This window comes from Salmo trutta, unplaced genomic scaffold (genome assembly GCF_901001165.1).
Source record: "Salmo trutta unplaced genomic scaffold, fSalTru1.1, whole genome shotgun sequence".
NCBI lineage: Eukaryota > Metazoa > Chordata > Actinopteri > Salmoniformes > Salmonidae > Salmo > Salmo trutta.
In genome coordinates this window covers 1,735,102-1,747,601 of record NW_021823154.1, presented here as the reverse complement: position 1 = coordinate 1,747,601, position 12,500 = coordinate 1,735,102, and the positions used below count along the sequence as shown (strand labels likewise).

At 42.5% G+C, this 12,500-nt stretch overlaps 1 protein-coding gene across 3 annotated transcripts in view; it reads right to left on the bottom strand.

Moving 5' to 3' along the window:
• Window positions 1–7,720, bottom strand: part of LOC115189418 (calcium/calmodulin-dependent protein kinase type II delta chain) — a 131,416-nt gene extending 123,696 nt beyond the window's left edge. For all 3 annotated transcript variants that reach the window (XM_029748035.1, XM_029748034.1, XM_029748036.1), the window contains exons 1-2: window positions 7,193–7,720; window positions 2,293–2,387 (exon numbers count right to left, since the gene is read on the bottom strand). In XM_029748035.1, coding sequence (XP_029603895.1) covers window positions 2,293–2,387; window positions 7,193–7,254 — 157 coding nt within the window. In that variant the 5' untranslated portion in view covers window positions 7,255–7,720. The remainder of the gene's footprint in view (window positions 1–2,292; window positions 2,388–7,192) is intronic.
• Between the last annotated feature and the right edge of the window lie 4,780 nt (window positions 7,721–12,500).

The window sequence follows — 12,500 nt, the reverse complement described above, 5'->3', positions numbered from 1 at the left end:
CTCTGGAATCAGCCTCTGGAATCAGCCTCTGGAATCAGTGTGTGTGTGTGTGTGTGTGTGTGTGTGTGTGTGTGTGTGTGTGTGTGTGTGTGTGTGTGTGTGTGTGTGTGTGTGTGTGTGTGTGTGTGTGTGTGTGTGTGTGTGTGTGTTTGTCTGTTTGTGAGTCCAGCCCCCAGGAAGATTTGCCAGCAGCTACAATTACAGTGATAGATGTGAAAGACCTGGGTCGACTCCTCTAGAGATCTGTCCTTGAGACTACAAGACCAGCCAAATCCCTGGGTCTACAAACACACATACACACGCTGAACACACGGAAGCACACACACACGCATGAACGAATGGACGCACGCACACATGTTCGGATGCACGGATACACAGAACACGCAAGCACACATACACACTCTGACTGAACACACACACACACATATGGATGCACGGATGCTGAACTCACACACACACACACACACACACACTAATACACACATGACACGCACATGAGCACACACATTCACAACAACAACACATCACACATCACACCAAGAAAACAGTCATCTTGGTTAACCCAGAACTAAAGACTCTGGTCAGACATCACACCAAGAAAACAGTCATCTTGGTTAACCCAGAACTAAAGACTCTGGTCAGAACATACATGTTAAGAGATGAAGAGACGTTAGAACGAGGATCAGACCAAGGAGCTCCACCCTCTCTCTACACAGGTTACGGGATGAAGAGACGTTAGAACGAGGATCAGACCGAGGAGCTCCACCCTCTCTCTATACCAGTTACGGGATGAAGAGACGTTAGAACGAGGATCAGACCGAGGAGCTCCACCCTCTCTCTATACCAGTTACGGGATGAAGAGATGTTAGAATGAGGATCAGACCAAGGAGCTCCACCCTCTCTCTATACCGGTTACGGGATGAAGAGACGTTAGAACGAGGATCAGACCAAGGAGCTCCACCCTCTCTCTACACAGGTTACGGGATGAAGAGACGTTAGAACGAGGATCAGACCGAGGAGCTCCACCCTCTCTCTATACCAGTTACGGGATGAAGAGACGTTAGAACGAGGATCAGACCGAGGAGCTCCACCCTCTCTCTATACCAGTTACGGGATGAAGAGACGTTAGAACGAGGATCAGACCGAGGAGCTCCACCCTCTCTCTACACAGGTTACGGGATGAAGAGACGTTAGAACGAGGATCAGACCAAGGAGCTCCACCCTCTCTCTTTACCAGTTACGGGATGAAGAGACGTTAGAACGAGGATCAGACCAAGGAGCTCCACCCTCTCTCTATACCGGTTACGGGATGAAGAGACGTTAGAACGAGGGTCAGAACGAGGAGCTCCACCTTCTCTCTTTACCGGTTAGGGGATGAATGTCCTTTCCCCTTTTCCCAAATTCAAAAGATTCCAACACATTCAAAATGTGTCCAAAGCAGCAGAACTGATGCGGTTGTTTATCTCATGCATCCTGTTGCATCCTGAGAGATTTACGGTTCATTTATGTTGACGGGATATTAACAACATACAAATAGACAACCTGAAGACACTGAAACATACCTGGAGAGAGACACACACACACTCAATTTCAATTTAAGGGGCTTTATTGGCATGGGAAACATATGTTTACATCGCCAAAGCAAGTGAGGTAGATAAACAAAAGTGAAATAAACAATATAAAATGTACAGTAAACATTACACTCACAGAAGTTCCAAAGGAACAGAGACAATTCAAATGACATATTATGTCTATATACAGTGTTGTAATGATGTGCAAATAGTTAAAGTACAAAAGGGAAAATAAATAAATATAAATATGGGTTGTATTTACAATGGTGTTTGTTCTTCACTGGTTGCCCTTTTCTTGTGGCAACAGGTCACACATCTTGCTGCTGTGATGGCACACTGTGGTCTCTCTCTCTCTCTCTCTCTCTCTCTCTCTCAAAGGCCATTTGAGGTCTACTCTGTCTGTCTCTCCGTATCTCTGTCTATCTTTCTGTGTATCTCTCCCTCTGTCTCTGTCCCCCTCCCTCCATCTCTCTCTCTTTATCTCTCTCGCACTCTCTCTCTCTGACTCTCTCTTTTTCTCTCTCTGTCTCTCGCTCTCTCAGCTCCCCATTGACAAAAGGCCATTTGAGGTGTGTGTGTGTGTGTGTGTGTGTGTGTGTGTGTGGTGTGTGTGTGTGTGTGTGTGTGTGTGTGTGTGTGTGTGTGTGTGTGTGTGTGTGTGTGTATATGTGTGTGTATATGTGTGTGTATATGTGTGTGTATATGTGTATGTGTTACCTACCTCTGGCAGATAATTTCTTGGTGTTTATGATTTTGGCAGCAAACTCCTGACCAGACGAGATCCTGAGACATCTCTTCACCACAGAGAACGCTCCCCTGCAACACACACACACACACCATAAACATGAAGGGGGGATACAAAGACAAAGAGGGGAGAGATACAGAGAGAGAGACAGAGAGAGAGGGGAGAGATACAGAGAGAGACAGAGAGAGAGAGGGGAGAGATACAGAGAGAGACAGAGAGAGAGAGGGGAGAGATACAGAGAGAGACAGAGAGAGGGGAGAGATACAGAGAGAGACAGAGAGAGAGAGAGTGAGAAATACAGAGGAGAGAGGGGAGAATTACAGAGAGAGAGAAGAGAGACAGAGAAAGGGGAGAGATACAGAGAGAGAACGGGAGAGAGAGAGAGTGAGAGACAGAGAGAGAGGGAAGAGTCTGCAGCCTGCTGTATATTCTGACAACGGGGTGAAAGGCAAACTGCAGACAAACATTACACACACACACACAGAAACCTCTCCAATTTGCCCTTCTCAACACCTCTCTCTCTCCATCTCTCCCCATTTTTGATAATTAAGCGTGCGGCTCAGTGGCTGGCCAGTGGAATGTCACCGTCTCGAAACGAAGTCCGCTGTCGCATTCCTGTGCGTGTATTTGTCACACACACACACACACACACACACCTTGACGTCTGTTTCGTGTGTCAATGTGGATAATATGATTAGCTATAGTTTACAATCCACGCATGCCCATGCAGACGATGAACAGACAGAGGTGTGTGTGAGTACCTCGGATTGGACTCTACAACCACCAAGGAACTCATCGTTAACACAGAAGTGATCCACCACCATAAGAGATTAACTATATAAGAGATGGACTATATAAGAGATGGACTATATAAGAGATGGACTATATAAGAGACGGACTATATAAGAGATGGACTATATAATAGATGGACTATATAAGAGATGGACTATATAAGAGATGGACTATATAAGAGATGGACTATATAAGAGACGGACTATATAAGAGATGGACTATATAAGAGACGGACTATATAAGAGATGGATTATATAAGCGATGGACTATATAAGAGATGGACGATATGAGATGGACTATATAAGAGATGGACTATATAAGAGATGGACTATATAAGAGACGGACTATATAAGAGACGGACTATATAAGAGATGGACTATATAAGAGATGGACTATATAAGAGATGGACTATACAAGAGATGGACCACCATTAGAGATGGACCACCATAAGAGATGGACTATATAAGAGACGGACTATATAAGAGATGGACTATATAAGAGATGGACCACCATTAGAGATGGACCACCATAAGAGATGGACTATATAAGAGATGGACTATATAAGAGATGGACTATATAAGAGATGGACTATATAAGAGATAAACCACCATAAGAGATGGACTATATAAGAGATGGACTATATAAGAGATGGACTATATAAGAGATGGACTATATAAGAGATGGACTATATAAGAGATGGACTGTATAAGATATGGATTACAAGAAATGGACCACCATAAGAGATGGACTATATGAGATGGACTATATAAGAGATGGACTATATAAGCGATGGACTATATAAGAGATGGACTATATAAGAGATGGACTATATAAGCGATGGAATATATAAGAGATGGACTATATAAGAGATGGACTATATAAGAGATGGACTATATAAGAGATGGACTATATAAGAGATGGACTATATAAGAGATGGACCATCATAAGAGATGGACTATATAAGAGATGGACTATATAAGAGATGGACTATATGAGATGGACCACCATAAGAGATGGACTATATAAGAGATGGACTATATAAGAGATGGACTATATAAGAGATGGACTATATAAGAGATGGACTATATAAGAGGTGGACTATATAAGAGATGGACTATATAAGAGATGGACTATATAAGAGACGGACTATATAAGAGATGGACCATCATAAGCGATGGACTATATAAGAGATGGACTATATAAGAGATGGACTATATAAGAGATGTACTATATAAGAGATGGACTATATAAGAGATGGACTATATAAGAGATGGACTATATAAGAGACGGACTATATAAGAGATGGACTATATAAGAGATGGACTATATAAGAGATGGACTATATAAAAGATGGACTATATAAGAGATGGACTATATAAGAGATGGACCATCATAAGAGACGGACTATAAGAGATAAACCACCATAAGAGATGGACTATATAAGAGAAGGACCACCATAAGAGATGGACTATATAAGAGATGGACTAATATAAGAGATGGACTATATAAGAGATGGGACTATATAAGAGATGGACTATATAAGAGATGGACCATCATAAGAGACGGACTATAAGAGATAAACCACCATTAGACATGGACTATATAAGAGATGGACTATATAAGAGATGGACTATATAAGAGATGGACTATATAAGAGATGGACTATATAAGAGATGGACTATATAAGAGATAAACCACCATAAGAGATGGACTATATAAGAGATGGACTATATAAGAGATGGACTATATAAGAGATAAACCACCATAAGAGATGGACTATATAAGAGATGGACTATATAAGAGATGGACTATATAAGAGATTGGACTATATAAGAGATGGACCATCATAAGAGGACGGACTATAAGAGATTAAACCACCATAAGAGATGGACTATATAAGAGACGGACCACCATAAGAGATGGATATATAAGAGATGGACCTATAAGAGATGGACTATATAAGAGATGGACTATATAAGAGATGGACCATCATAAGAGACGGACTATAAGAGATAAACCACCATAAGAGATGGACTATATAAGAGATGGACTATATAAGAGATGGACTATATAAGAGATAGACCATCATAAGAGACGGACTATAAGAGATAAACCACCATAAGAGATGGACTATATAAGAGATGGACTATATAAGAGATGGACTATATAAGAGATGGACTATATAAGAGAGATGGACTATATAAGAGATGGACTATATAAGAGATGGACTATATAAGAGATAAACCACCATAAGAGATGGACTATATAGAGATGGACTATAAGATGGACTATATAATAGATAACCACCATAAGAGATGGACTATATAAGAGATGGACTATATAAGATGGACTATATAAGAGATGGACTATATAAGAGACGACTAATAAGAGATGGACTATATAAGAGTTACTATTAAGAGACGGACTATAAAGAGACGGACTATATAAGAGATGGACTATATAATAGATGGACTCTAGGATGAGACTATATAAGAGATGGACTATATAAGAGATAAACCACCATAAGAGATGGACTATATAAGAGATGGACTATATAAGAGATGGACTATATAAGAGACGGACTATATAAGAGATGGACTATATAAGAGTTGGACTATATAAGAGATGGACTATATAAGAGATGGACTATATAAGAGATGGACTATATAAGAGATGGACTATATAAGAGACGGACTATATAAGAGATGGACTATATAAGAGATGGACTATATAAGAGATGGACTATATAAGAGATGGACTATATAAGAGAGATGGACTATATAAGATGGACTAATAGAGATGGACTATATAAAGGTGGACTATATAAGAGATGGACTATATAAGAGATGGACTATATAATAGATGGACTATATAAGAGATGGACCATCATAAGAGATGGACTATATAAGAGATGGACTATATAAGAGATGGACTATATAAGAGATGGACTATATAAGAGAGATGGACTATATAAGAGATGGACTATATAAGAGAGATGGACTATATAAGAGATGGACCACCATTAGGAATGTAATATCAACTATACAAGGAAAAATATAAAAGCCAGGTCAACTATGATAGGCTTAAGCTTGACAAGGCCAGGTCAACTATGATAGGCTATAGGAAGGCTTGACAGGCCAGGTCAACTATGATAGGCTATAGGAATGCTTGACTAGGCCAGGTCAACTATGATAGGCTGTAGGAAGGCTTGACAAGGCCAGGTCAACTATGATAGGCTATAGGAAGGCTTGACAAGGCCAGGTCAACTATGATAGGCTGTAAGGCTTGACAAGGCCAGGTCAACTATGATAGGCTGTAGGAAGGCTTGACAAGGCCAGGTCAACTATGATAGGCTATAGGAAAACTATGATAGGCTGTAGGAAGGCTTGACAAGGCCAGGTCAACTATGATAGGCTATAGGAAGGCTTGACAAGGCCAGGTCAACTATGATAGGCTGTAGGAATGCTTGACAAGGCCAGGTCAACTATGATAGGCTATAGGAAGGCTTGACAAGGCCAGGTCAACTATGATAGGCTGTAGGAAGGCTTGACAAGGCCAGGTCAACTATGATAGGCTATAGGAAGGCTTGACAAGGCCAGGTCAACTATGATAGGCTATAGGAAGGCTTGACAAGGCCAGGTCAACTATGATAGGCTGTTGGAATGCTTGACAAGGCCAGGTCAACTATGATAGGCTTAGGAAGCTTGACAAGGCCAGGTCAACTATGATAGGCTGTAGGAAGGCTTGACAAGGCCAGGTCAACTATGATAGGCTGTTGGAATGCTTGACAAGGCCAAGTCAACTATGATAGGCTGTAGGAAGGCTTGACATTCTGATCCAATCCCTTATGGCATCCATACAGCTATGAAAATATAATTTGTCGGTCTATGTAGCCTATTCACATATGAACCGAAGGTCGCGTACACACACACACACACACACACACACACACACACACACAGTGCCCTATCCGCGTCCTAAACCAAGGTAGCAGCAGCAGCATAACCTGGCTATTACATGATAACAAGTATACTGCTACCGGATAACAAATAACATCAATAACAATCAAAACATGCACGCTTACTTCCCCAGCTCCTCGAATAGCTGGAATTCGTCGGTGAATCTCGTGCAAATCGTTAGCGCCATCCTGAAAGCGACAGCAGGGTAGCAGACCGTAGACGCGGTAGAGATGGATGTAATGCGCGCACTAGATCCACACTAGCGTTGTCGTTGACTTCACCACCAGCGCTCTCCCGCACGAACGAATAGATAGAAAGCTGTAACAGCGCAGAACAAGGCGAATCATACAGCGATGGCTGCTGTACAACAGCCCTGGCTCGACTGAAGAGAAGAACAACGCTCTGCCGCAGCGACAGAACGGAAGACGCACCACTAGTCCAGTCACCAAACGCTGTCTGCCGCGAAGGACGACGGTTAAACCTAAAACTGTTTTTTTTTTTTTGCAACAACAACAGTGTTATCGGGAGGTTTTTGGGCAGTGAATCCGGGTTGTGTTCTGGTGTATGCAGCTCACAGAGCGGAGACGCTGCATTTTGTCTGCATTTCCATATCTAGCTGTCTGTCTGTCTATAGCGCGTCCCCTCGCTGTGCCACTGAGGTGTGCGTGTGTGGTCGTCATTAGTTATCACAGCCACAAAGTCATAATTATGGCTAAACCCGCTTATATCTACAATTTATCTTCTTAAATCTTTTTTTAATTTTAAAACCTCAACCCTAACCTCAACCCTAACCTCAACCACACTGCTAACCTTTTGCCTAACCCTGACTTTAAGCCAATCTTGACTTTGTGGCTGTGGTATATTGACAACCCATCCTACTGGCTCTGCGATCAGCCCCTCTACCCGTCATCCTTCTACTTGAAATACTATCGCCCTCAATAATAATAATAATAGTGACAATGATGACGATAGTGATAATACATTATGATATTAATACATAATACATCATCGGTCGTATATAATACATCATGAATAAACTGCTATTATTCATCTATGATCCTATCTGATTGGTGCGGCAGGTAGCCTAGTGGTTAAAACGTTGGGCCAGTAATCGGAAGGTTGTCTGATCGAACCCCAGAGCTGACAAGATAAAATCTGTCGTTCTGCCCCTAAACAAGGCAGTTAACCCACTGTTCCCCGGTAGGCTGTCATTGTAAATAAGAATTTGTACCTAACTGACTTGCCTAGTTAAATAAAGGTAAAATAAATATAATACATCATAAATAAACTGTTATTTGTGTGTTTGTTGGGGATCTAAAAGTCCCAACAAGGAAATGTGTTCCTCATGGGGACATTTCCCACATCCCCCATGAGGATCAATGCTGTTTTAACTACCCTGGGCAAGCCTCCCACCTAGTCAACAGCCGGTGGAATCGCGTGGCGCGAAATACAAATACCTCAAAAATGCTATAACTTCAATTTCTCAAACATATGACTATTTTTCACCCATTTTAAAGACAAGACTCTCGTTAATCTAACCACATTGTCCGATTTCAAAAAGGCTTTACAGCGAAAGCAAAACATTCGATTATGTCAGGAGAGTACCCTGCCAAAAATAATCACACAGCCATTTTCAAAGCAAGCATATATGTCACAAAAACCAAAACCACAGCACAGCACTAACCTTTGATGATCTTCATCAGATGACACTCCTAGGACATTATGTTATACAACATGCATTTTTGTTCAATCAAGTTCATATTTATATCAAAAACCAGCTTTTTACATTAGCATGTGATGTTCAGAACTAGCAAACCTCCGGTGAATTTACTAAATTACTCACGATTAAAGTTCACAAAATACATAACAATTATTTTAAGAATTATAGATACAGAACTCCTTTATGCAATCGCGGTGTCCGATTTTAAAATAGCTTTTCGGCAAAAGCACATTTTGCAATATTCTGAGTACATAGCTCGGCCATCACGGCTAGCTAATTTGACACCCACCAAGTTTGGCTCTCACCAAACTCGATTTACTATAAGAAAAATTGGATTACCTTTGCTGTTCTTTGTCAGAATGCATTCCCAGGACTTCTACTTCAACAACAAATGTTGTTTTGGTTACAAATAATCCATAGTTATATCCAAATAGCTCCGTTTTGTTCGTGCGTTCAAGTCACTATCCGAAGGGTGACGCGCGAGCGCATTTCGTGACAAAAAAATTCAAAATATTCCATTACCGTACTTCGAAGCATGTCAAACTCTGTTTAAAATATATTTTTATGCTATTTTTCTCGTAAAATAGCGATAATATTCCAACCGGGCGACGTTGTATTCATTCAAAGGCTGAAATCATTTTTTTTTTAATTCTCATGAACGCACATCTCCAGTGTCACTGTTCCCAGCCTGACCACTCACAAAATCTCCTGCTGTTTTTCGCGCCCAGAGACAGGAGAGACGTCATTCCACTTTCTGGCGCCTTCTGAGAGCCAATGGAAGCCTTAGAAAGTGTCACGTTACAGCAGAGATGCTGTATTTTCGATAGAGATGCCACAGAAGGAGAACAAATTGTCAGACAGGGCACTTCCTGTATGGAATCTTCTCAGGTTTTGGCCTGCCATATGAGTTCTGTTCTTAAACGATTCCATCAGATCAGGCCTAATCTGAGTGGAATGACCTCAGACACAACACTCTTCTTTTTCACGTCCTGCGGTCAACCGTACGGCAATCTCTGTGAGTATGTGGGCCAGCTATTTGAAGAATTTGGCATTGGAAGTAAAGTCACCTACGGTACAATTCGACGAAAGCATTGGTACATTGAACTTTAATCAAGGCTCGGTTACAGACCGGGGGACTGTGGCTGACCATATGTGTCATTCTCTGGAAACCCAGGCACGGTACTACTGGTACCATAATTTGCCTCGTAACGCCAGCCGAGCGCGGACACTAATTGAGGGACAAATCAACCCATGATTCACTGATAAATAAAGACTATTTATTTGAAACTCACCCATGTCTTTGTGTGTGTGTCATTTGACTTGGGCCCGTAGTAGGGTGCTCTCAGGGTGGGTACGTAGGTCCCTATACCCTTTAAAAGTATTTAAAACCGTTTTTAAAATTTAGACCTGGTAACCCAAAATAAAACCAGGTGCATATCCTACGGACACGTCCCCCCGTACCTTAAAATCCATAAAACACTCATTCTTTATCCCACTGACTTGGGATCAACGTGGGGTGCTCCCGCGGTGGTGAAGGAGGTGGTTATGGTCTTTAAAAGTATTTAAAACCGTTTTTAAAAAATGGTCCTGGTAACCCAAAATAAAACATAGTGCAATTTCTGAGAGGTGAAACATAGCTTTTTCTGAGAAGTTTGGACTTAGCCATTTTCTGAGAATTTTTTAAAACTTCCATAAATCAGCCAGGCCGGCCCCCATTGACTTGGGCCCGTAGTAGGGTGCTCTCAGGGTGGGTATGTAGGTCCCTATACCCTTTAAAAGTATTTAAAACCGTTTTAAAAAATGGTCCTGGTAACCCAAAATAAAACCAGGTGCACGTTTGGACTTAGTCTCCTGAGCGAAATGAAAAGTGGGCACTCTGTAACTTTTTTGACCAAAATCTGAAATTTTCAAATAATGATTAAAAATACTTCCTGAGGGGCTAGAGTTCCCAAATTTTGGGTAACAATTAGCCCCTGTTTATAAAATCTTTCATGCATAGGAACTATTTTTTTCGGTTCCGGGAACTTTTTTTCGAAAACTTAAAACTCGATTTTCTATTATACATTTTTATGGAAAAACGGTTTAATTTATATGGAAATGTTCGTTTATATGTGCCCTTTCGTCCAAAACCCGTACGGATTGGAGTTGTACTTTTCGATTTATTCAAGTTTAAAGTGTTTTTTTGGTGGTCCGGAGTTTCATACAGGGAGAACGGGGAAAAAAATACAGTGTGAGTAACACAGTGAAGATCGGTAAATTCCGTATTACAGTCTTTACACAGTCATGCCCGTGTGGGGCAGACAGGTACCGGCGCGAAATCAGAAACCTGGTTTTTGACAACATGACTTCCATGGCCTAGAAGCTCAGGGATAGTGGCAAACTACTAGTCCGATATAATAAATGTGAAACGGACACTTCTGAGGGTTGCTTGTCCCTCGGAACCATGGTAGTTCGGTCCATATCCCTTCGGCGACCGATTGATGGCTACTACTCAGGCCGAATAGGTAGAGCTTTATGGACACTTTTGAGGTTTGCTTGCCCCTCAGAACCATGGTTCCTTTGGTCCATATCCCTTCGGCGACCGATTGGGAGTTACTACTCAGGCCGAATAGGGAGAGCTTTATGGACTCTTTTGAGGGTTACAAGCCCCTCAGAACCGTGGGTACTTTGGACCTTATCCCTCCGGCGCCCGATTGGTCCTAAGTATTGATCCAATTTTCCCAGCTTGGTGGTGGGAGGATATTGAGCTCTGTCCTGGGCAGGTGCTCTATCCCAGCTATCACCTGGGTTTGGGTCCTCCATGACCATGGTTCTTGTCCCAGCTTGCCACACGTTGCGTATCCATGGTTGTCCTCTGTTGTCGAGCCTGTTTTACATCTTCTGACCGATTTGCATTCTATTTCCACCTGGGAGGGCCCCTGTCGGCCGGCCATTGGTCGGTGTTCAGACGGACGGTTCCTCCCGCCCCATGTGGAATTGCCTCTATCGGGGGAGCCCCTGTCGGAGACGGTTGTCCCCGCCTTGATGACAAGCTTCAGCCGCGCTCCGTTCGTGCGAGATCTAGCCGACCCGTCTGTCTCAGTGGCCCTACACTGGTGTTCTGGTTCGGGGAGTGGAGTACCAGGTAGCGATGCCTGCGGATGACGTTCACCCATGCCGTACCGGCGCCAGAAACACATGTATTTCTCAAACCCTGTCTTTATCCACGTTGATGGCCTTCCGAATAAACCCTCCAGCATGGTGTTTGCAACGCCAGGGTTGTGGGTTCGATTCCCACGGGGGACCAGTACGGAGAAAAAAATGTATGAAATGTATGCATTCACTACTGTAAGTCGCTCTGGATAAGAGCGTCTGCTAAATAAAGTGTAAAAAAATGTAAACAAGATACCTGATTAAGCGGTGCCCCGGCACCTGTGGCTCCGGCCACGAGCAGTTCAGGGCCTCCCGCTGGGCGCACGGTGGATTGACCTAGGGCCTCCTCCCGTCACGGGATAGGAGTGTTCCCTGGCTGTTCTCCGCTTAGTGTGCCCGGGTACAACCTCTATGTTGTGAGTGGCTACCTGGTTGATCCTGCCAGTAGCATATGCTTGTCTCAAAGATTAGCCATGCAAGTCTAAGTACACACGGCCGGTACAGTGAAACTGCTGCGAATGGCTCATTAAATCATTATGGTTCCTTTGATCGCTCCAACGTTACTTGGATAACTGTGGCAA